The sequence below is a fragment of the Pleurodeles waltl genome, chromosome 1_2, assembly GCF_031143425.1.
Source record: "Pleurodeles waltl isolate 20211129_DDA chromosome 1_2, aPleWal1.hap1.20221129, whole genome shotgun sequence".
NCBI classification, from domain to species: Eukaryota; Metazoa; Chordata; class Amphibia; order Caudata; family Salamandridae; genus Pleurodeles; species Pleurodeles waltl.
Genome location: NC_090437.1, coordinates 925,719,147 through 925,744,968, shown reverse-complemented (window position 1 = coordinate 925,744,968; position 25,822 = coordinate 925,719,147). Strand labels below are relative to the sequence as shown.

The window sequence follows — 25,822 nt, the reverse complement described above, 5'->3', positions numbered from 1 at the left end:
TCACTGGCATACTCGACAACTGTGGAAGTAATGCTTATGGTGGAAGTAGAGGTACACCTTCATCAAGGCTGTAATTGCTACTAAGATGCACCATCCTGGCTGGACAACTCCAGTTGCACCTCTAGTACTTGGGATGCCACTTGTACTCCCATGGCTAATGTCAATCACCACTTCTGACAGAGTTTCACTAAGGGCTCTAAGACTCCCAGTAATAGATAATGTACGTCCCATAGGGCCTTTTCCAAACATCAGCTAAGACACTATTCTTGCAATTGGCACCATTCAGGACACTCCACGTAGCCTCAGAATTCAAGCAGGCATCTTACCCCTACGTCAGCAAAATTACCTGCGTCTTCCTTACCTCTAAGATCAACGGCTAGAAAATGTTCACCAATTCAGATATATTGGCCTCCAGACATTAATACTGTCCAGGATGTACTAATCAGTGGAGAATATCAAGCCAACATTATTTTGCTTCCACTCCTATGATGACATGAGTGTAATTTGCAACATCACATCATGATTTGTTGACTAGGCCCCTCCTTCTTCTAGCCCCAGGTGTACTAGGGCCTGGTGTAAAACTATTCCTGCTGCCTGCTTCAGCCAAGGTGGCTCCATCTAAGCTCACCTTGAAAAGTGCAAGTCCCTTCACTTCTCAAATCAAGTCATGCTATGGCATCTTCTTTCACAGTACCTACTGCTAAGAATAACAAACATATGTACCCTGTGGTCAGATAAGTCTGTGGCACAGTAGCAGTGAAGGCTACTGTTGCCACTGTTTTGCTGATAGGTCCCTATGAGACTTTCTACAGTACTTCTACAGCACTTCATAAGTTATCTGCCTTACTGAACTCTTTGAGACACTAATGAAGGCCTGATGGTCTCCAACCAGATCATTACTGCCACTGCTGATGCATCAAAGTTGTCTGCCAATAGATATTTTCAATAAGGCATTTTTCTTGGCTCTGTTTCAAAGGCGTGAAACCCACATCCTCAACAAAAGGACCTTAATTACTTTTTGCTGTTTGTCAAGTCTCCTTGCTTCACTGTTTACTATTTACAGTTTACAAAGTTATAGTGTCTTCTTTTATTTCCCCTTTTGGTTTTTGGATACATTTTGTGTTGATTATACTAGGTTTACTGCTGCTGTTCAAGGTTAACTTCCTACCTGTCTGCCCTTTAAAACTAAGCTAATCTAAGCCAGAAGTACCACTTTTGTTTCCAACTTTGCTCCTCTCTGCTTTTTGTCCCTGATCTCCCATTACACATAGTGAGTGCTTGTAACCTTGGTATAACTTTCGACTCCCATCTTCCTTTTTTCACTGGCTTCGTAAACCATCCACTTTCAACTGTACAATGTTAGGAAGATCCAGTTCTTGTCTCTGCTATCAGACCTAAACTTCACTGTCCTGTCCTTTCTTGTTTGAATTATGATTATGTAGGCCTTCCACTATATGCTTTACTTCTACTACCATCGATTCTTCGCCTGTTTCTTTTTACTCCAATTGGTCTTGGAATTTCTGATCATGTTACGCCCTACTTAGTCCACCTGCATAGGTTACCTTTTATCTGTTTTCAGTTTTATCTGTTGGTGTTCAAATGTATTAAAGCTTTCTTCGCCTTATTTAGGTGATTTATGTAACACTTTTCAGCCTTCCAGCACCTACATTTGCCCGGTCAGGTCTTTTTTGGTAGGATCCGGGCTCTCACGTGCCCCTAGGCGATGCCAACAAAGTACCACCTCAGGAAGTGACGACCCAGAATATAGGTGCCGACCTTTTGTTATGGCATCAGTTTCGGGGTTTTTTCTGCAGACTTTGACGCAGATCCTGAGCTCTCCTCCTGAATTTTTTTTTGTTCAATTTTTCACTGACTTCCTTAACAGTTACTGTGGTATGGTGTTCTAGGGACGTTTCTCGCCCAAAAACTACAGGTTTCAAGCCTGTGCCGTGCCGCACCTGCAGGAAGCATGGAAGCATGTGTCTGTGATAAACCTGCAAAATGTTCACCTGTGATGTTTTGCATCCAAGCATGATTAGATGTCATGTGACAGATGCCCCCGATGCATCCAAAGGCCATCAGGGATCAGGATGCAAAGTTGTATGTTGCCAAGCACAAGAAAAAAGGCTGGTTGTGATCTAAATTGTGGGCCTAGGCCTGATTCATGTTCCAGCCCATGTCTCCATCATCTAGTAAGTCCAAGACAAAGTTGAAAGGCAAATCTCAGCATAAATACAAGCTTTCAAAATGGAAATCTCCTCTTCCCTTAGCTCTGGCTCCATGGACTGATCCCACAAACACTCAAAAGGCCTGACTCTACATGTGATCCAACTCTGACCCTTCTACACACTTGAAGCTGCTGATGTGCCCTAAATTTCTGGGGCCATCTTCAACTCTGCATTAGGTAGGGTCCATAAAGAAGGCAATGCTGCAGCTTTTAGTTGATTCCAGATTCCACTGGAGTGCCTTTGGTCCACATAAATACATTAGGGCCTTCAATCTGACCTCCAACAGTGGTCAGTTCCCTGGCACTGAATGACCTCGCTACTAGACTTCCACCTGGTCACTAGGCACCGTAGACCTGCTCTGGGTGAGTCAACCTTTTTGACTCACCTTCACATACCAGAAAGGCTTGTGGTTCAGAGTTCAGTCTTCAAGGTGAAACCAAATGCCTTCCCGAGTTATAATCAGAGCTCAGTGATGCTTGTAGCAAGAGGATGTTCTCATCTACCAGTTTAACATTGTGATCTGCTTGTTGAGAAGATACTCATGCCCTGTGTGTTATGGGTAGATCTTGCTCGCCCTCCCTGAGGATTTAGAAAATGTCTACATAGAGATGGTCTATGATGGACAGAATGTAACCAAGTATGTTTTACAGGCTGGTCCTGAATATTCCACTCTGTCATGTTTCTCTGAGGACCTGGATGCACCTCTTATGGCTTTGCCTTTTGATGGTTCCAGGCCCTTTGAAGACTGGGCAGTTCCAACTTTGGAGTGGTTTAAAGATAGCTGTACCACGGATCTCACCTTAAGCATGCTCTCTCCGGAAGCCATCTCAGCCCGTCGAGCTCTTTTAAGGCTTCGGGAGTCCAAAGGGCATAGTGGTTGGTAGCCCTCATTCCTCTTCCCCTGCCTTTGTCAGACCACTCTGATGCCCCCTTTGGAATTCACCTATGACCTGTAGGGGACGGAATCTAATTCCGCCTGCCCACCTGGCATGTAGTTCCCTGAGTCTTGTGGGTCCCACAGGTTGTTTGTCATGGTTATACCTTTATTTTTCTGTCAAGACCCCGCTCTGACCCCAGTTAATCCTATTTTTTTTAAAGACTTGGACAGAACATGCCTTTCTTCCATAGTGCCTCAGTCATTGTGGGCCAGACTGGCAATAAAGAGTGTCCCCAAGGAGGAGAGGATCAAATAGTGCGATTCCTGTTACTTGTTGGTGCCCAAGAAAGATTGTCTCAGTCCATTTATGCCAGTGCATATGACTCCTAGGGCCATTATGGATGTGGTGGAGTGCAAGGCTTACAACCCCTGCTGCGAGTCTTGGGTGTTCAATATAAAGATCCAGATGTTTCAGGCTTGGTCCTGTTTTCCAGCCGGGAGCATTCTGAGGCTTCTTGGTATTGTTCCCTTATGTATTCTGCCATTGCCCCATGGCCATTGGCACATGGGGCCTCTACAGTGGAACTTTCACCTTCATTGGGCTCAGCACTTGGGAGTGCCTTTGAGGCAACATCAGTGCCTGTTGAGGAACCCCATGACCTTTAATGGTGAGCGAAGGATACCGACTTGACTTGCAGTAGACCCCTCTTTCTAATCCATCTGAGCGTATGTATGTATCCCTTCTGAGCTGGAGAGGCCGCCGGAATTAGGTTGAATTCAGAGGCCCCTGGTCTCCACTGGAGTAGAGGCACCAACCACATTAGTCTTCTGGCGTGGCTTGCCGTACAAATGGCTCTCAAGGCTTTTGGCCTTTTTCCCCTGTACAATTTCTGACAGACTACATGATCACCGTGTGGCACTGCTGCAAACAAGGCTGTGTGAGGTCAAGTGCTGGGTCAGGAGACTCTGAGACCTTCAGAGGATTTTGCAGATTGTGAACCATCTTGCACCTTGACTAGGTGCTGGAATAGACCAGCTTAGCAGGTAGCTATTAGCCAGCTACTGGTGCCTGCAACCCGGGATAATTCAAAGCATGTTTGCCCAGTGGGGTGGGCCTCTAGATCTTATTGCTACAACCAAGTAAGAGCATTGCAAAAGCATTTTGTGCTCTGGTGTTCCCTCCTAAGGGTTCAGCGGAACAAGCTTTCTGTCTTCGATGGGACTAGTGCAGTGTGAGGATTGTGGTGTTGATCTGCTTCAGCCCAGGCTTAAGAAAATTCTTCTATTTAGTCTTTGGCGCAGCAAGGCTTTGCTGTGGGTACAGGGTAAAGGTTTTGTGTCAACGTTTTCAGCCTCGCTGTACTCGCCAGACAGCCTATCTTGTCTTATGTGTTTCCTGCTGCGCCCTTTAATATGCCGCACTGAGACCTTAACTTGATCCTTAGGTTCTTTATGCACAGTCACTTTGAGTCTATGCACAGATGTTTTTTTTAGATCATTGACTCTAGCAACATTTTCCTAATTGAAGACTATTTGTCACATTAGTCAGCTTCAAGTGCTATCAGCGCAACTTCCATATACTACTTTCCGATCTGACACATTGGAACTATGGACTCTGGCATTATTTCTCCTTTCATGTGGAACAGTCCATCATTCTCCCTGCTTTCTTCTCTCCACCACACTCCTCTGAGAAGAGGAAGATGCTTCACTACCTGGATTCCAACAGAGTATCAGACTAAGTAACTCTGAGTGGATCACTAACTCTTTGTTGGATTTGGCGGTGTTAAGAATGGGAAGACGTCTAGAAGAATACTCTTTTGAGAGGGATAATGCTCTCTGTCAAGATGTGGTGTTTCTTAGCCAAGTAGATGCCTTATAAGGTCCTTTTGGCTCATTCCACGAGAGCCACGGCCACTGTTTCAGTTTAGCTATGGGTGTTAAGATGATGAATATCTGCCAGGTTATGTGGGAATCCACCCACATCTTCACCACTACTACTGTACTGCTGTATCAACTCTCAGGTACATGCAAAGGGTCATTTTGCCCACTTGGTCCTTTAGGGCTTCCTGGTGTAAAGTCAAATTGTCTGACCCATTATCCACTACCTTCTTTTAGAATTAGCCATGAAAAGAACGAGCTGCCTACCTTTGTAATGCTATTTCAGATGGACACTGTATCAAACTGCAGATTCCTTACCACTTTACCTCCTCCTTTTTCTTTGGAGTTGACTTTGAGATGTTAATTAGGCTCGATGTTAGATTCTGCCCACTGTCATGACTCTGATCTGTCGTTGATGTTCTGCATCTAAGGGCATGGCATGCCTTTTAAATGGATGTTAGTGTGCAGGGGAACCCAAGGTGCTTATGATATACTGGTGACGTCATGTAAGTTGAGTAAAGCCATGGCTGAAACCACATGGGAGCCATCTGGCAGTGTTGGAAAACCTACTGCAGGGGAAAAGCTTTTCTGGACCCGGGAAACATTTTTAGGGTGAGCAGTCTGTAAGTAGCTGATGTATGCACTAGAAATACTGTTACTTGAAGGTATGTAACATTTAAGTCTTTTCATAGGATCTTCAGCTTCACTTAGAAATTCATCTTAGCTTGCTTCTTTGCAATGCCATCCAAAAGATTTTGGTTCATAAGGATCCTATAATATCATTGCCCCTTACTCTGCTACATGGTTTGTGGTACCTGAATCTTTCTGTAGGTTAATGGAGCTCTGCCGTACTCCTTCTGGTGAAAAATCTGCTTGTCCAGAACGATGATTATTTCACAATACCCCCCCTATTGTAAATGTGCATACCTTGAATTTAAGACAGTATCCTTATTTTCTTATGAACTTCATATAACAGTCATAGCTGTGTTATTAGAGGCCATTTACCTTTCCACTGGGGTGGTTGATTTGGACTGATGTGAAGGTTCGCGACAGTGTGTCTGCTGCTTGGCTTCTAACAGATACTGCTTCATTCTTTCACCTCAGTGTTCCACAACAAAAAGGAACTGAATACTGGTAAAATGAAAGATTACATTATGTGATTTCTGCTGGCATTAAATCACTTCATTAAGGCTTATTTTATGATCCTCTAGTTATTTATAGGTTTTTGAAAGATTTGCAAAACAAATCTAATCCAGTCGCTTTCCAGGTCTCCTCATGGGATTTGAGTCTTCTTTACATTTTTCATGGGCCCTTCATTTGAACCTTTACAACCATGTTTACTTACATTTCTTTTGTGAAAGATATCCTTTTTGCTGGCAATAACTTATGCTCAGAGGGTCAGCAAGAAGCAGGCTCTTCCTCACCACCCTTTATCTCGAAGAACAAAGTTGTGTTCAAGGTGGAGTGTGCCTTCCTTCTGAAGGTGGTGTTATTTAGTTCAACCCAAGTGCTTTGCCTTCCTTATTACCTCTGTGTTACCCATTCAGAAATGAGGAGAGACTGCATAGATTGGACTCCAGACGGGCTGTTTGTCATAGGTGAGGTGCAGTATGTCAAAGCTCAACTATTTCTGAGTTGTACAAATTGGGTGAAGAGGATTTTGTGTCCTGCTCTATCCGAACTCCTGATTTCCGTCTTTTTACCCGGTCGGATCTGTTTAAGTCACCTATGACAACTTGTCTTTGGTAAGGTCTACTGTATACATTTACTCCTACTCTATTTATTGTTCCGCAGCCTGATTTGAATTTGGTGCTGACTGCTCCTCATGGCTTCACCATTTGAACCAATGGAGAATTGGTAGGCCCTTTCACTCACCTTGAGTAATGTATTTCTATAATTTCAGCACGTAGTGTCAGTGAATTTGAGGTCCTTAAAGCCAATTGTCAGGTTTTTTGTAATCCTGATAAGTTGGTACTTCACACCAACCCTTGTTACTCAGTTTTGTGTTCACCTTCCTCAAGGGCCAATCCATTTCTCTTTCGGTCTTTGTTCATCCTCATTTCACGAAGTAACAGGAGAGAATGTATAGACTAGAAACTAGGCATGCAATGTCTTTTTACATAGGCTGCAAAATACAAGACGGAGCGGATGGTTCACTTTATTGTGCTTTGCTAGAGCCAAAACCTGCAAAGCAGCAATCGAGCATACTATTTCAAGTTGGATTACCCTTTACATAAAGATCTGTAATGTCATGGCCAACAATGATCCTGTGGTTGGCATGAATGCACGCTCCATGAGGGCCAAGACATCTTCTGCAATTCTTACAAGGGGCATCCCATTGTCTGTGTCTGGTGGTCACTTGGTCTTTGTTGTATACTCTTGTAAAACGTGACTGCCTCACAGCTCAGGCACACACTGATGGATACTATATTCCCTTGGGCTATCTGCACCACCCAACACCAACTCCTGTTGTGTATTACTTAGACAGTTATAAGGTGAGGATTCTGAAGCTTCTGCATATCTGTCAGAAAGCAAATTTACTTAACTTTGGTAACAGTTTTGCTGGTGGATTCTCTATCTTCTTGCATATTCCTCCCTGCCGTTACTTCTCCCCCGATGAGTTCTGTTCTTCAGACCAGAAAGTGTGCACATGTATTATGTGCAGTGATTGTGTTGTTGTTAACCCTCTCTCTGTTTCTCTCTGCACTCCTTGAGAGGGCACTGAAAAAAATGCTAATAACTAAAGCCAGTCAGTGCTGTATATCTAGCTGGATGCCACAACACCTCAAGATGACAAAGCCATATTAGAAGCCACCTGTGGGATCACATACTATCAACATGAAATACAATTAGCGGGGGTAAGTAACTTTTTGCATGTCTAAACTTTGTATCATAGATCATGTTCATCTGACCTGTCCTCTTATTGCGCTTTATCGGTGCTGTAAACCGAAAAAAGTAAACTGTTAAATTTTAAGGAAGATTTGATTTCAAGGTTTCCATATGTCATTGGACGAATACTTAATGTGACAGAAAATGTTCCTTTTATTGATAAAATTGTGAGAATTGTAATTTTAAAACAGAAAACTGGTTCAACAATTTACTTTGTCTGAATTGTAACCCCTTCCTTCAAGTGGGCCATCAATAGTACTGGAATGGTGTATTTCAGTAATAAAAATATTTGCAGCCCCAGACCAGGCCAAGCAAATTAGTTGCAGTGACCAGTCTGATTATAAGACCGTCAATAAGACTGGCAGAAACATAGAGTAATTTCAGCAAATTTGTTTTGCCCAGCCTGAGATGGTGTTGAATGACTTTATCTCTTTCTGTTTTCCTTGTTGGCTTTTTGTTAAGGAAGGGACCCACATAGGCTTATGGAGGTTGATTTCTGGCAGGGAGGTCAAGTTTGGAAGTTACTTGATTTCTATCCCACCTCTGGGAAAGTGAAACAGACAGTCTGCCAGTTTCATATTCTAGCAAATGAATTTACCCAGTTTTATTCAACTCTAGCCAGGTTCCCCTGATGCTGTATTGCCTATAGGTGGATATATGGAGTATAGTGTCAGTGGAGCCTGGCTAGTGCAACCGTGACATTGGATGGCTCCAACGACGCTGATGACGCCACTCGGAACCGGACGACGTGCTCGGATCCGAACGACGCCACCCGACAGCACGTGCAGGGTACTGCTCAGCAAAAAATTCAGATTCCAAGCTGATGTCAGGAAATTCAAAGGTAAGGCAGCTAGATAGTCTCTACCAGATAATGCGTTACCAAAGGTAAGTAACTTGTTCTTTCTTTCCAGAGGTGGAACTGACTGATATTTTAGATGGGAGTTCTGTTTTACTTTCTGTCAAGTCATGTACCTTAAAAAGCAATGTTTGGTGAATATGTCTGAGATGCTTGTGATCATAGCATTTTTTTCAACAGAGTAGTTGTGTAAAGCATGCAAAAGGTAAACGATTAACATGAGAAATGTTTATATAATTTTAGGGTAAAAGAAACCTCGCAGTAGACGCAGACTCCGATGTAGGAGGTCCTTATGATGAAGATAAAGTATGTTGTGAGGAGTCCTTGATAAATATTTACTTAAATTGTATGGTATGATTCTTACTCAGTAATGCATTTTCCTTTATAAATAGGACAAAGATGAGACTGAAGCTGAAAAGCATGGGCAAGCCTGTGACATCTATGATCGAAATGAAGTTGCAAGAGTTCCATCAGATATGTCAGAGCAGGAAGAAGAGGACGAGAGCGAAGGTCTTCCAGTCTCCATCAGTAAGTTGGAAAGAGAACACATTTCCCCAGTACATGTATTAAAAACGGTATTGTGTGTTCTCCTATTTTGACCCACAACTGCCTGTGTTTAATAGCTCATAATAATTCCCTGGAGCTTGCAGTCTCATAGAAGCTTTATTGAACATGTTTGAATGTATCTATATGGTGCTTTCAGAGCATTGGATCTTTTCTGTATACACATGCTCTTTGGAAGTTATTTCTGGGAAGCTCCTGGTGAGAAAAAATATTGAATATATTATTGTAACTGCAGATTCCTCACCTGTTCCATGTGATTTCTCCCCCACGTCGATTGGAGGGTGTCATTTGACTCTACAGCAGCCTCATCCACTTATGGATAGATATATAAGGGATAAAGTACCCCCAGCCATACAGAATAAGGATATTGCTAGTCACTGATGAGTTCCATAACCATATAAAGGAATGAGGCCGAAGGACACCCTGGGGTACTACTTCCAATATAATACATGGTCACACCATCACCTTTTACTTAAACCAGTTAAGCAGAGAGATGCTTGCATTCTTTGTGTGCATTTATCGTAAATTATATCTACAAAACTAAAGACATTAGACAAACCAATCAGATCTTCATAGGTATTGTTCACCCTAGAAGGGGTTGTTCTCTCTCTGAGCAAGGGCTTTCAAGATGACTATAGGCCTGCAGCTTGTTTGTGCCAGGAAGGCAGATATTCCTTTTAGTGGAGGAATGATGGATTATTCCACCAGGTTTGCGTCGTCAGCAGTAGCCTTGTACACCCGAGTGCCTCTGTGGGACATCTACCAAGTTGCCATCTAGAAGGACAAGCACATATTCGCCAAATACTCTTGTCTGGATATGGATGTAGCAGTATATTCTTCATTAGGACAAGCATTTCGATCACAGCCTCTTTAAATAATGTGGCCCTGCTTCCCACTACTTAGTAGTATTAACCACTACTGTAGGAAGCTGGCTCTGTATACACTATACCAAAATGAGGTATAGTGTACACAGAGTTCAATGGATCCCCAAAGGCTTAACAGAGACTGAAGTAGATAGTACTAGTGCACTTTTTTGTGGTAGTGTGTTGGGGGTAGTTAGGCTTATCAGATGGTAGTACAAAGCATTTGTTGTACACAAAGTCAAGAAATAAAGCACACACTCAATGACTACAGACCAGTGTTTTATATAGCAAAAATATATTTTGTTACTTTATTTCTAGAACCAAGAAGATCTTTGTTACAGGTAAAAACTGTTGTAAGTTTGTATCAAGCCTATATATCAAATGCACTTTGTTTAGCTTTTGCAGATAAAACAGTTTACAATAATTAACACTTTTTAGTTTCAAAAGTAGATAGTACAATTTCTCATGGGTACCAATACAGTCCTAGAGGAGGAAAAGTGTTAACACAATTTACAGGTTAGTACTTGACCTAAGATCCCAGTTTTCGAGGTTAAGATGTCCACAGGTTAAGGTTCAAGTTGACCCCAGAAGTGCACCATCAGCAGCACAGCGTGCAGAGATCAAAGTTGGTGTCAGATTTTTAATGGAGTCCTTTGGAGACTGGGGACACTTGGAAGGGAACAGGTTGCAGGTAAGTACCCACAACTTCAGGGAACAGACCTGGGGGTTTAGATGAGCACCAGGGTGGGGCCACAGGTCTGCACCAAACCAACATTCTCAGCAGCACAGATGTGCAGGGTGCAGACACAGCATCGGTCGCCCAATGCTTTTCAGTGGGAGAACCCTGAGGGTCACAAAGATGCTGCAGGCTGGGTCCAGGGAGTCGCTTGTGGAAAACCAAAGGCTGGACAAGTAGGAGAGGTGCCCACTGGACTTTGCTGGACCGTTGGTCGGATTCCCCAAGGCCAAGGGGGCTGCAGGTGCAGGGTTATCTTTGGGGGTCGGGAATCTTGTTGAATCCGGTCGCAATCAGGGGGATCCTCTGGATTTAGGCTGCAGGCATAGTCTTGTTGGCCAGGAGGGATCAGTCCAGGGTGGACTCGAGATCGGAATCACCTGGAGACCTTCTCTGGACTGATGTGCCACCTGGACTCTGGCTGTGGGCATTTGGTGCTGAGTGGGCAGGGCTCACGGATCCGGTGCGGTTCTGGAGTCCTTCTTGGATGTTTATTGTGGATAGGGCAGCTGTCTTTGTGAGTTCCTAGTCCTCTGTTGGGCAGGCAGTCCTCTGGGGGTTTGTAGAGGTCACTGGTCCTGCAGGATGCATTGTCTTTTTGTAGCAGGAGTCTTGAAGCTGCAGACAGACTGGTAGGGCTGGGTCCAAGTCATTTGTTGGCCGGAGTCTTCACTGCTGAGGTCGGTTCTTCAGTCTCTCTTCTTGAGGTTGCCAGGAATCTGAACAGCAAGGTTCAGGGGTACCGCTACATACTAGGGGTCAGATGGCAGTAGTCAATGACTACTGTCCCTGAGGTTGACTACACCTTTCCTGTGCCCACTCCCTTTGGGGAGGCGGGCACTTTCTTATCCCTATTGGCTACTCTCCTCCAAAACAAGATGGAGGATTCTGCACATGGGGTGGTCCCAGCTGCATTGGGCCCTCCTCCTTGTTTTCCTAATTTTCCTGCTGGACCTGCTACCAAAAGTGGGGCTTGGTTCAGAGGGCTGGCATCGCCACTAACTCTGTGCTGGATAAACAACAAGTTACTTAGCTGTCATCCTTCCTTGTCAGATACTCACTGGTTATTCTGTTTTACTCATGTGCTTTGAAAATCTGATTTGGGGTGCGTTGTAGGAGGGGAGTGAGAGTGCTCAAGTGGATTAACCTCATTGGTTAACATTTTAGTGCTTTAAAATGATGTGAATGTGCTGCTAAACAGACACTTTTAGAGTGCAAATAGATCTTCAACAATGTTTATTGCTGTTTTAAAGAGCTGGATATTACCATTGTGATGTTGGGGGAATAATTAATGCATGTTAATTTATGAAAGATACCATTGCTAGGGTACCGTGCTTAATGGTAAGTTGTTTCTTGTGCGGGCAAGTCTAAGGTATTGCTGTTCACTGTACAGTTGGAAGAGACGGCAAGAGTATCTGATAGAGACTTCTAGCTGCAGATTCCTTACCTTTGAATTTCCCAGGCGTCTGACTGGATCCGGAAACTTTTGCTTGAGAAATACCCCTGCGCGTACCATCAAGTGGCTTTGTTCGGTGGCACTGGATGTGACATTGCGGTCACCCAGGCGCGCGGACTTCACTTCTTTTCTTTCCACGCCAGTTAACGCAGATCAAGTGAGAGCCACCCCGCTTTTGTTTTTGACAGGCTTTTTAAAAAAAAATGTCATGTATTTTTGTAAAGTGTGTCAATATGCCATCTAGGAAGGTAGGTTTCAAACCGTGTGGCACCTGTCACCGATCCATGTCCGTTACGGACCCTCACCTAATCTGCCTATGGTGTCCTCAGCCTGACCATGACTCAAAGTAGTGCTCAGACTTCCTGGCCATGGATCCATAGGCTTTGAGGAAGCGGTCACTGAAGCTGCTTGCAGCCTGGTAGTCAATGTCATCCGGTGTGACTCCTAGGAGGTCCCGGTTGAAGAGGAGGTCTCAGGACCGCTCCAGGAGCCTCAAGTCCTCTTCCTCCCACTCGAGGTCCTCAGTGCGCTCGGGTAAGAGGCATAAGAAAAAGTCAAAACGGACTTTGACTTTGCCTTAACTGCTGGCCGACACAACAAGGTTGGAACATCGGCGTTCCAGGCATGGTTCTGCGGCATCAATGCCAGGTCTGTCTCTGCACCTCCCTCCATTTCTGGGAGGAACCCCCACTCAAGTAAAAGACTTCTACGAGGCCATGCACCACATATTTGAGCTGGCCAAACCTCCGGAGCACCTTTGGGCCGCACAGGGTTGGGGGAGGCCCCTTCAGGTTCAGCACTAGCGGCTTAGGCCTCGGCTCCGATGGGGGTCTCATGGATCCAGACTGGCAACATTCGTACCTACATGACCTTCTCAGGCACTTGTCACAACGCAGAGGCTCCCAGCGCCCACCGGCGACACCAGCCCTAATCTGATTCCAGATGATCCAGAACAGCATCACACAACACTGATTCCGATGCCAATGGCTCCCACAGGTGCCAGATTACTGCCTGAGCATTATTTTCAGCCACCAGGCATGGAAGAATATTGGAAGGGGGTCACTGGATCCTTTAGACCACCAGTTAAAGAGGTCTATGGACTGGTATGAAGAACTATGAGAGGCCATTGTACTGGACACTTCTCCAGGTACTGGCTTGCTCTCTCCCCAGCTGTGGCTACGGAGACAGGAGCTTTCTATGCAATGGTGGTGCATAGGGCAGTGGAGATTCTCAGACTGCCCTCGGTGGCAGTCAAGACAAATCTCTTGACTGAAGTGCTTCAGCCTGGGGCTTCCACTTCTGAACCCCTCCTACCCTTTAATGAGACACTTAATTACGTCATGCCTGGAACTTGGTTCAAACCCACCACTGAGCTGCCTGTAAATAGGGCGATTGTCTGCCGCTATCGCCCTGCACCAGATGACCCTAGTTTCCTCTGCCAACAGCCACCCCTGGGAGCTTGGTAGTCCAAGCCTTAACTTCCCACAGCGCATTCACTTCTGCTCCCCTGGACAGGGAATCCAAGAGGCTGGACCAGCTTGGGAAGAATGTTTTATTCCACAAAACTGGCATTGAGGTAGGTGAACATCTCATGTTTAATAGGCCATTTCTCGCACACCTTAAGGGATACAGTTGCGCAAGTGCTGCCACATATCCCGGGGGAGGTCCGGGGTATCCTCTCCCAGTCAGTGATATACGGGAGGGATGCGTCAGTTTGGTGTGGGCTGGATACGACTGATTAGTTGGGTAGATCGGTTTCATTGATGTGGCCGTACAGCGCCACACCTGGCTGAGAACATCTGGCTTTTCGGGGGATGTCCAGGCAAAACTTATGACCATGACCTTCGACAGGACTTGCTTGTTTGGTGAGAAGGAAGACTCAGCGCTGGATCGCTTTAACGACTCTCGGGCTATGGCCAAGTCCTTGGGCCTCTCGGCGACCCATCATCCACTGTATGCCTTTTGCGCGTACCACCGCGCCAGCCTTATGCCCGCCACCGTCTGTCAAGCTCCCCAAGCTATGCGAGGATTTTAGTGCGGGTCTTCAGACCTACACGGTCTGGAAAGCCAGAAGTTGTTTGCCACCCAACCCCTGGCAGCTGCAGCCTCCCAGCCCTCCTGGTTTGATTCTACAGGACCATGCTTGCGCAGTTGTAGAGAGAATTCAAAATCATCTACTCCACTGGCAGTCCATCACATTGAATGCTTGAGTTCCTCAGATAATTCGGAAGGGATGTGCCCTGCGTTTCCAATCCTTTCCTCCCCCTCAATACCGTCATGATTTGAATGGCTGGTGGAGGATCATTTGCCTGTGCTCTAAGAGGAAGATACGGCACTCTGAGCTAAGGGAGCCATAGAAAAAGTGCTGATATCAGAAGTAGGCAGTGGTTGTTATTCCCGCTACTTTCAGATACCCAAAAAGAACAAGGGTCTTCGCCCTTTTCTAGACCTGGCGACTCTTATCTCTTCCTCAATAAGGAGACGTTCAAGATGCTCACTGTAGGCAAGTCACTCTTTTTGGCATGGTTATCTCCACTTTTTGCCAGTTTATCAGTGTGTTTAGACTGCTTTCACTGGGATCCTGCTAACCAGGACCCCAGTGATTGTGCTCTCTCCTCTAAATTTGGTTGCTTTGGTACCCCTGTGTGTTCCTAGTATATGGTGCTTAGGTCATTAATACACCAGGGGTCCCCCATGGGCTGCTGCACGTATTATGCCACCCACGGGAGCCCATGCAAACTGTCTACAGGCCTCCCATTGCATCCTGCGTGAAAAGGTGCATATGCACCCTTTCACTGGTGGTCACTGGAAGTCACCCCTATGGTAGGCCCTCCTAGCCCAGAGGGTGGGGTACAGGTTCCTGTGTGTGAGGGCACACCTGCACTAGCAGAGGTGCCCCCACAAACTCCTGTTTCACTTTCCTGGAATTCGTGAGTGCGGGGACGCCATTTTACGAGTGTACTTGACATAGGTCACAACCTATGTCCAGCTACATAATGGTAACTCCGTACATATCCATGTTTGGTATCAAACATGTCGGGATCGTACCCCAGTACTGTTGCAAATATTGGAAGTATGATCCCATGCTTTCTGGGTGCTTCTTAGGGGACCCCCAGCATTGCTACCACCAGCGTCACAGGGTTTTCCAAGCAGTCACAAGACTCCAGAAATTAATGTCAAATTGCCATGCTTTCAATTCAATGTCCTTTTGAAGTGTGACAATCTCCATTTCCATGGTGGCCAAGTCAAGGTTACAAAGCACACTGATTGTCTTGTAAATGTCCCTAACATCAACTTCCATGAAGGGATTTTAAGTGAACATGACACAGGGCTCCAGTTGCTCAAACACACTAAATGTGTCACTGAACTCTTGATTAAACCTTATCAGGAGGCTACCGTATTTTTCTATGTCCAGGAGCTCAGCCTCAGCTTTATTTTTTAAAAGAATTTGGAGCACAGAGGGAAAGTGCTGCAGCTTTGTTTTCTGTACATGCTTTATGAAAAGGTTAAGTTTCGATTTGATTGTTTTCACTGAACTAATCATGTTGGTGATTGTTTTGTTTTTTCCATGTAATTCGCAGTTCAGCACATTTAATTTTTCTGTCACATCTGTCAAAAATGCTAAATTGAGCAACCACTCAGTGTTGATAACTGTGTGGTATCTTCATTTCTAGACTCCATGAAAGCTTTGACCTCTGGCAATAGCGAAAGGAATCTACACAGTATTTTCCCCCTGCTAAGCCATCTGATCTGTAAAAGGTCACCATACTCAGCTGATAGTTCTTCAAGGAATAATTTGAAAGATCGATGCTGCTTGGCCTTTGCACAAATTGAATTAATAATTTTAACAACAGGAGTCCTAACATGACCAAACCCCATTACCTTGGCATATATTGCTTGTTGATGTATAATGCCAGTGGTAGCTCAAAAACAGAGGGAAATCTGGATCTGTTTTACAATTGGCAATGAAACGAAAATGACGCCCTATCATCACAGGTGCGCCATCAGTTGTTATTGCCACTAACTTTTTCAATGGTATATTTTGTTTAAAAAAATAATTCTTCACCTCATGGTAGATGTCGGCTCCTCTGGTTGTGGTTTTCAGATCAATAGTTAAAAATTCCTCTTAATCAGTGAAATCTTCAAAAATCATTCTAACGAACATTGCTAACTGGGCAATATCGCTTGCATCAACTGATTCATCACACAGAATAGACAAATATTTGCATGTCTTTAAATCTCGCTCTAACTGCTCTATTATGTTGGCCAATAATTCAGATACCCTTCTTGCCATAGCATTCGACCCTTACTGCACATCCAAAATGGCAGACATAATTTCAGGGCTATCTTTGGAATCTTTTAATAAGGACTCTGCCATTAGAAGCATTGCTTACTTCACAATAGATCCATCCTAAAATGTTGCATTTTGCTTGATCAAGTGATGAGTAACTTTAAAGGATGCTTCATTTGCTGCAGTGTTTTTTTGTTGTTGTTTTTTTTTGTTAAAAAAAAAAAAAAAAAAGTTGCTGTGTCTGCAATGCAGAGTTCAGTTTGTTTACTTTTTGTGACCTCAGGATGCTTCCTTTAGGGATCTTCCTCTCAAAATGCATGTGCTTTGTTGAAAAATGCCTCTCAACATTGCCTTTTTTCCCCACTGAAACCTTTGCTCCACAGATTAAACATATACACTTGTCTTACTTTGTGTAAATAAAAATGTGTTCTCCCACTCTTGATTGAAGTAGTATGTCTTATTCTTTGGCCTTTTGGAGGGACCTGGTTCTTCATCCATGGTTACAGTAGTTGTTAAGGCTGTAAGCAAGAGTAGAAATACTGATGAAGTCAACATCCAATTCATAACAGGCAAGAGTACCATGTGGAGCCCTTTATTGATGTTGTATTGCAGGTCATTTGTGATTAGCAGCCATGCTGGTAAATTAAACAGCAACATTGGAAAGTGAGATTAATAACTCACCTTAGCTATGTTTAGTTGTGAACACTGGATGACTGTTAACAAATGGCCTGAGATTTGATTCAGTATGAACAAAGCATAGTTTTTGGGTGGTATGAAGTTTAGCCGACTTCTGTAAATAGAAAGAGGACTACACTTAGTACCACACAGAGCACCTCATTCACAAAGGTGAAAGTTGTGCAATTCTTTTCTGTCAGGTACTCCTACATTTGTAGCAAACATTGGGCTTTTTTTGAATTAGGACAAGCTTTCTAAACTACTCCAGATAATATTCCATGACAGCTGCAGAATTGGTGACATAACCCAGTGATCACAGGCTTATAGCAACTGGGATCATCCACATTTCAAACCAGTATCACCCTCCTAAAGATATTCATTCGCCATTCCCTGGGGATCACCCTCTAAAATGCCTGCCTTCAACTGCATTTTTTAGGGAAGAAGTTCACACTTAGGCAAGATAGGTATAAAGTCAGAAAAAACATATTAAAAGAAGTACATGCTCGCTTTTTGATACATAACATGAAAGCAACAGTTACAAGACACAAGAAGATGTCCTGGACCTAAAACCCAACCGAGTTTTAAACCAAACATTACTTCATTGGGTGAGATGTGACCTATATTCCATATTGCAAATAGCTGACTGAGGAAACAAATAATGTTGTCTGATTATCCCATTATACTTAGGACTGAAAATGTCTTGGTATCAGGATGGCCAGTTGTTCTTTGACTTGCCCTGTTGCAAAGAGACAGATCGTTGAGTACTGCTGCTTTAATCTGCCCCAGTCCTCCGATCATGCCTAATCTTCCTTAGTACGCCACAAGTCGCAACTCACCCATTGAAGCACTAAAGATAGCCAAGCCATCTCTAGGGAGAAGCAGATACTCAGTGGTTGATCAATACAACATGAAACCAGAAAACCTAGGATCAGTTCTGGCTCCCCTCTTCAACAAACTGTGTCATCCTGACCTCGGTAATAACCAGTTAATGCTACTAGCAGACTACTACAAACAACAGAAATATCTTTCGGACCTATAGAGCTTGTCAAAGCTGTCAACAGACTGAAAATCATAAACTGTATAGCTGTCTCACACATCATTCACCAAATTGCCAAGTGCTGCTACCCATACCATGATAAAGTCTATTTCTGTAATCAGATAAACACACCTTGGTGTTCATCATGCAAGATATGGAAACATTTCCCACATAGGATCACAAACCAAAGAAAACACTTCCAACCACACACCCTGAATGGCACAGCTTGCTGATCAAGTTAAGTTCTTCAGGGCCACACATTGGGTTAGTAAGCGCTGTTGATGCTGCAACACAGTGCCTCCCCTTTCTTCATTATCCCACATGACAGCACCTTCAAAAGCATTAGTTCAGAGTGGACAATGTACAAAATGTCTCCTGTGCTACTATACAGCTCTGTGTTTTGTAATAACAATCTAGCCCACATGTATGATGCACATAAGTGTCTTTCCTTTCTTGTCATCATCGATGGATGGAGTCCATGATGTTTAAAAACTACTATCGCATCTAAAATGCCTCTCGATGCAGTGATATAATTGGATGTTCTTCTGCATTTTACAGAAATACACTCTGCATTGCCCTTTGCAACCCCTAGCACTGAATTTGCGACCCCTGGTGTCAAAGGTCACAAAATCAGTGCCAGTAACACAGGGACACCTTAACCTTGTGGACATAGGTTGAAGATGCAATCTCCTCAGCGAAACCCAAAGTCACCTGCAGGAAGTGAAGGTCCCTTCTCCAAGCGCTATCACCAGCTCCTCACAGGGGCGTAGCTTCAAGGGGAGGTTTGGGGTGTTCCGCTGCCTCCTAATAAATTTATTTTCTGAAGGATAGTTGGTAACACTTGCTTTTAGTTGGATATGGTGAGTTGTCTGTCGGATTTGACCTAGCATTTATACACACAGACAGATGCACACTCTCTCTGGTCTCTGTTTTGAAAGCCTGAAAAAATGTTTATTATTTTATAGATAGAATATTGTGTTTTTCACACTTAGTACTCCTACCAATTTGCATACCTCTCCCTTTCCTTTGCCTCTTAAGGCCATTTCATGCATCCTGCTTGCAGTATAATGTATTTTAACATTATATGCCAGCGTGATTGTCAGAAATCTGGCACTGGCGACAATAATCCATATGAAATACTGGCCCCACTGCTGGTGATGCTTGGAGGAGCTTATCTCCTGCAACCATAGGCAGCAGTGGGCCAGTATTTCATATGAATTATTGACACCACAAGCATGAATCCATACGAAATACTGGCCCGCTGCTGCCAATGCTTAGAGGAGCTTATCGCCTGCAAGCATCGGCAGCAGTGGGGCCAGTATTTTATATGAATTATTTTCACAGCATGCGCAACAATAATCCATATGAAATACTAGCCCCACTGCTGCTGAGGCTTAGAAAACATATAACGAATCACACATATAAAAAAAAAACTTTTTGTGGCCTGGCATGCAACGTCACAATAATCATCATTGTGACACTGCATGCCAGGGCCACAAAAAGTGTTTGTGTTTTTTTTTTTTTTTATACGCACAAATAATTATATCTCCTTTAAGCATCAGCGGCATTAATTAGAAACGAGCCGCCTCAAAAAATGAAACTTAACAAATGAAACTTTAGGCAGGGCTCACTACCGGTGTTGCTCTGCACGGGGTTCTTACATGCTGCTCCGATCGGTGTCAGGCTAAACAACCAGGTGCGTGGGTCTTCGTAGCAGTTCAATTACTATTTGCATCACTTTCCTGCTCTGGCCACTCCGCTCTGCCACAGTTGCTGCTTTGCACCGGCACTCTCGCACAAGAAAAGTGTGGTGCTAGGGTGTGAAAGGCAGGTGGCGCAGAGATGGAGATGCCAGGAGTAAAAACATCATACTGTTCGGCCTTCCCTCGCCCCAGCTAAACTCAGATAAGCCAATCTGAGCAGTTGATTTTGGTGAGGGCGGGCAACATCACCTTAAAAAAAAAAAAAGGCCTAGTTGTTAATGACGTTGATGGGCTACTAAATTCAGATTCTATCGGCACAAGATACTCAGGGGTCTCGACGAGCTACCGATAGCTTGCGATTGAAAGGTTGGAGACCCCTGGCTTAGACTGTTTTAGACTGCTAACCAGGATCCAGTGATTGTGCTCTCCTCTAAATTTGGTTACTTTGGTACCTTTTACACCCCCACAATTGGCATACTGGTATACCCCTGTAAGTCCCTAGTATATGCTACTTAGGTATCCAGGGCATTGGTACACCAGGGGTCCCACGTGGGCTGCAGCATGTATTGCGCCACCCATGGGAGCCCATGCAAACTTTCTGCAGGCCTGCCATTGCAGCCTGCGTGAAAAGGAGCATGCAACCTTTCACTACTGGTCACTGCACCAGGTCACCCCAATGGTAGGTCCTCCTAGCCCAGAGGGCAGGGTGCAGGTCCATGTGTGTGAGGGCACCCCTACATAAGCAAAGATGCCCCTACGAACTCCAGTTCCAATGCACTGGACTTTGTAAGGGTGTTGAAGCCATTTTACCCATGTACTGGCCCGCCTGTGACCCAGCTACATAATGGTAACTCCGAATCTAGGCATGCTTGGTGTCAAACATGTCGGAACCATACCCCAATACTAATGTCATTTTTGGTGGCATGATTCTATGCACTCTGGGGGCTCCTTAGAGCAGTGTTGTCCAACCTTTTTATCGCCGCGGACAGGTAAATGTTTGATCATTTTTCCGTGGCCCGCTTGTCCCATTGTGTGACAAGCGGGCCACGGAAAAATTATCAAACATTTACCGCCCGCCACAGTGGGGCGGCCCGGTGCCGATTGATCCACGGACCGGCACCGGTCCGCGGCCCGGGGGTTGGGGAACACTGCCTTAGAGCATCCCCAGTAGGGTCCCTACCAATCCTTAAGGGTTTACGGGCAGCCCACACTGCTGCACCTCTCAGACAGGGTTCTGCCCTCCTGGTGCATAGCCAGCTCAAGCAGGGGAAGGCAGAACAAAGGATTTTCTTTTGGAAAGGGGATGCAGCACCCTCTCCCTTGGAAATAAGTAGTACATGGCTGGGAAGGGGTAGCCTCCCCACGACACAGGTTTGCTTTGAAGGACACGTTTGGTGCCCTCCTTGCACAATCTGGTTTGCACCAACCCAGGGACCCCTGGTCCCTGTTCTGGCATAAAAGCACACAAAGGAAAGGTGAATGACAACTCCCCTGTCCATCACCACCCCCAGTGTGGTGCCCAGAGCTCCTCCAGGTAGCCACTTGATTCTGCCATCTTGAAAGCAAGATGTGCAGAGGCCCCTGGGAACATCTAGTTGGTCAGGACAGGTGGCTGACATCAGTGACCCCCTCTGATAGGAGGTCACCCCGCAGAGTGACCAGTCCCCCTGGTAGGGCTATTTAGGGACTACCTTGCGGGTGGGTCCTCAGATACGGCGTGCAAGACTCCACCAGGACTTCTCGGCAATGACCTCTTCTGCTCCTGGCCACCGGAACCATTGCTGGACTCTTCAGGAACCAAACAAGCCTGCAATTCCTGAGATGACCTTGCCTTGCAACATTTTGTCTGGCTCCTTCCAGCAGTTGCTACATTTCCACGGCTCTGCATCCTCTTGGGTTGGCAAGACGTCAGTTGCACCAAAGAAGCAAGAAGGAATCTCCCTTGGAGTGAAGGAGTCTATACCCAGCATCCACAGTCACCTAAGGCAGCGACAACCTGTTGCTGGAATCTTCTGCCATCTGGCTCCAGGAAAAATCTCTAACACAGGTGGTGGGTCTGAGTGGTCCTCTTGGTCCCCTCTACCTGCTGTTCAACCTGGGAGACGGTGAGCCCTTGCCTCTCCTTGCAGGGCAGTACCCCTGTGCATCACGACTCTTGCAGCAGCCAAGGCTTGTCGACTCCTGCTCTGAGGGATCTTCAGGCTGCAAGTAGCCCCAGCCCCCAGCACTTCATCCTTGCAAAAATTCTGCTGCTTAAACGATGTGGGACTCTTCTCCAGGTGTGCTGATTGGGCCTCACTGCAACTTACCGTGCCTGTTGCCTTTGGGTTACCTGTGGGGGATCCGACTGCTTCTGCTGGCTCCCCTGATTGAGGGTCAGCCCAGACTCCCTTCCCAGGGTCGAGTCCCCTGGACCTTGCTGGTCCTCTTCAGGCTTGTAACCCTTCTTTTCCTCCATCTTGCTTTTGCCAAGGCTTGTTTGTGGTCCCACTGACCAACTGGGACCCGGCGACCGATGTGGGACATCATCTGCATGGCTCCAAGGACTCCTCTGCAGCTCCTGGGCTCCATAGCTGATCTTCTTCCCCTGTCGACCTGGATCTTCATCTAGAGAAGGGTAGGTAGTGGCTCCTGCCCTTTGTGGGCACTCCTGTGTGGACTGGACTCTCTCCCCTTCCTTTCCAGGTACTTTTTTTCCAGGATCCTCTGTTGGGTTCCACCAGACTGGTCTTGGTCTTGCATTCTTCCACTTTCTAAGTCCCCTTGTTAGCTCTTGGGAAGACCAGGTACTTACCTCTGCTCTCCTGTTCGCTGAGGGTTATCTGGGTACTCCCCTTTGGTGGTCACAAGCTCTCCTAGCTCCCTTCTACTCCACACCATTGGATGGGGGACTTCACTTCGCATTACACTATTATAGTTTATGGTTCGGCCCCCCCATAGGGCCCTAGCTATTTTCAGTATTTCTTGCCAATGCTTGTTCCTATATGCTATTTCATAATATTCACTGTGTATAACTGTGTACTTACCTCCAGCTGGGGGACTGCCTATTTTTGTAATACTGTGTGGTTCCTTTCAGGTGGGATAAATTGCTGTCTGACTATTGTCACTATAGGTGTTAACCATACACCAGCTTCCTACACCAGATACCACAACAAACACTGCAGCTGTGCTGACCCAGCCTCCATACTAGGACCCTTCACCTGCACCCATTCCCAGTTCATCTGCCACAGCACACACACCAGCCCACCAACCAGCCACACCTGAGCACACCACATACACCACCTGAAAAAAACACCAACTCAGAGATTTGGGACCTCCTCTCCACCTGACGTTCCATTCATCACGAGAACTGACTAATCCCCAATTCTGTGCCAGACATCGCCACTGCAGTACTCAAAGGGTAAATGATCACCCACCACTACCCCATCAACAAACCTGGCGGAGGTATCGGCATCATAACAAGGAATCCATCCAGTGCACCACAACAAATGACAACATCACTCCAGCCATGGAACACCTCAACTTTCAACTCCAAACAGACTGCAAAACATTAATCAGGGCACCCAAGTCTACTGTCCCACAGGACCACGTCCAACCTTCTGCAGCGTCCTCTCCCCCTTTGCCATAGAATCCAACAGCTACATTTTACTCAGCAACTTCAACTTCCATTTAGAGTACCATAATGACATGAATACTACCAACCTCCTCGACAGCATGAACAACATCACTCTGGTCCAACTTTTCCATGACCCCACACACACACCACAGGCCACATGCTAGACCCTTCACTTCCAGCAACAGCATCAGTTACAGCCACACAATGGAACTCACCTGAGCTCACTGACCTCTTCCTCCAGTCTGCCCAATGCCCCCTACCACAGCTGGAACAAAATCTCAAAAGACAAATGGATCATTACCCTCCGCGCCACCCATCCCATCTGCTCCAACAGCCTACACCAGAACATCTGAATTGTCATCAATTGGATCGTCAACTCCACCAACAGTGTCACTTTAATCGGCTAACTGATACACTGAAGAACTCAGAACCGCTAAATAGCACTGGAAGCAACTGGAAAGAACATGGCGCACCAGCAAGGACACGACCGACAAGGCTACCTTAAAGACAGCCAACAACATCAACCACAGGCAGTTGAGAAAATCGGGGAAAAAAAAGGACTTGGCCTCATACATCGAATAAAGCTCCATTAACAGCAAGGAACTCTTAAACACCTTGAAAGAATTCTCCAACCCCTCAGCTGCAACAAACAAAATTACCCCCTAACAGAAGCTATGCGAAAACCTTGCAAACATTTTCTCCAACTAGATTTTACTACAGAAGTTTCACACTGCCACTCAAGGCCATTGACATCTTCAAGCAACATGACTGCGCAATTACTACAGACATCATCCGACTCACCTAATGTAGCCAGCTCGCTCCGCAGGATACCGTCTCCATCATGAATTTGGTCCCCTTAGAGCCCCAACCAATGCCCTCACCATATCTTCAACCTAGGTGAAACCAGAATCCGCCATGTACTAACCACCTTGTTAAACACCTCATTTACCACACCCACCTTCCCTGAAGACAAAATATGCAGATGTCAACACTCTACTGAAGAAACCATCTGCAGAACCCAGTAAATTTATCAACTACAAACCGATCTCCCTATTCCCAATCCCGGCCAAAATATTCAAAAAAATGCATCAACCAACAAACAACTGTCCTCACATCTGAAATGGAACTTTCTACTCTGCTGCTCCCAATCCGGATTCCACAGCAACCCCAGCACTGAGACAGCCCTCATTGTGGCTACCAACGTCATCCAAGCCCTACTCAACAGACTGCGGCTGTGATCCTTTTAGACCTCTCAGCAGCTTTTGATCCGGTCTCCCACCACATACTCAAGAGTGCAAAACATAGGCATCCAAGGAGCCCCATCTCAGATGTATCCTCTTTCCTCACCGTAAGAACGCAGTCTGCCTTTCCCCCCTCATCTCTGAGCCCAAGAAAGTCTTCTCTGGAGTATCCCAAGGATCATCGTTCAGTTCCACCCATTTCAACACCTATGTGACACCTCTGGTCAGCATCATAAAAACCCATGAACTCAACATCATATCCTGCACAGACAACACACAACGCCTCCTTTCCCTCTCCAAAGACACCACCTATACCAGCTTCCACAACTGCATGACTGCCGTTGCTAACTGGATGAAGGACAACTGCCTAAAGCTCAACACAAACTAGACAGAAGTACTGATCTTCTGAAATTAAAAGCTCCACATGGGACGCATCCTTGTGGCCCTCAGAACTCTGACCTAGTCCTACCTCCTACTGACCACCCTAGGAACTTCAGGCATCATTCTGGACAACAAGCTAACCATGAAGACTCAAGTGAATACCATTTCCTTCTGCTTTTTCATCTTCTTCATGCTCCATAAAATATTCAAATGGCTACCCCAAAGCTTAAGACCAGGCCCTCATGTCCAGCTGACTGGACTATGACAATACTCTCTATGCAGGGAAGCTCACCTCCGAAGACTAAAGCTCATACAGAATGCCACAGCCAGACATCCTGGATCTACCTAGATAAACCAACATCACACTCTTCCTCAGGGAACTCCACTGGTTCCCTGTACAGAAAGGATGCCAGTTCAAACTCCTGACCTGTGTATACAAGGCCCTACACCACTTTGGACCTGCCTATTTGAACCACGGCTGGAACTTCCATCAACCTGCCAAAAATCTCTGCTCTGTTCCTGTTTTCTTACC

General features: G+C 45.5%; 1 protein-coding gene across 7 annotated transcripts in view; it reads left to right on the top strand.

Annotated features, from left to right (window-relative positions):
- Window positions 1–25,822, top strand: part of PCM1 (pericentriolar material 1) — a 713,620-nt gene that overhangs the window by 536,624 nt on the left and 151,174 nt on the right. For 5 of the 7 annotated variants that reach the window (XM_069200330.1, XM_069200304.1, XM_069200313.1 and 2 more), the window contains 2 exons: window positions 8,972–9,034; window positions 9,121–9,256. In XM_069200330.1, coding sequence (XP_069056431.1) covers window positions 8,972–9,034; window positions 9,121–9,256 — 199 coding nt within the window. The remainder of the gene's footprint in view (window positions 1–8,971; window positions 9,035–9,120; window positions 9,257–25,822) is intronic. The other 2 variants (XM_069200351.1, XM_069200322.1) reach the window with 1 other exon arrangement.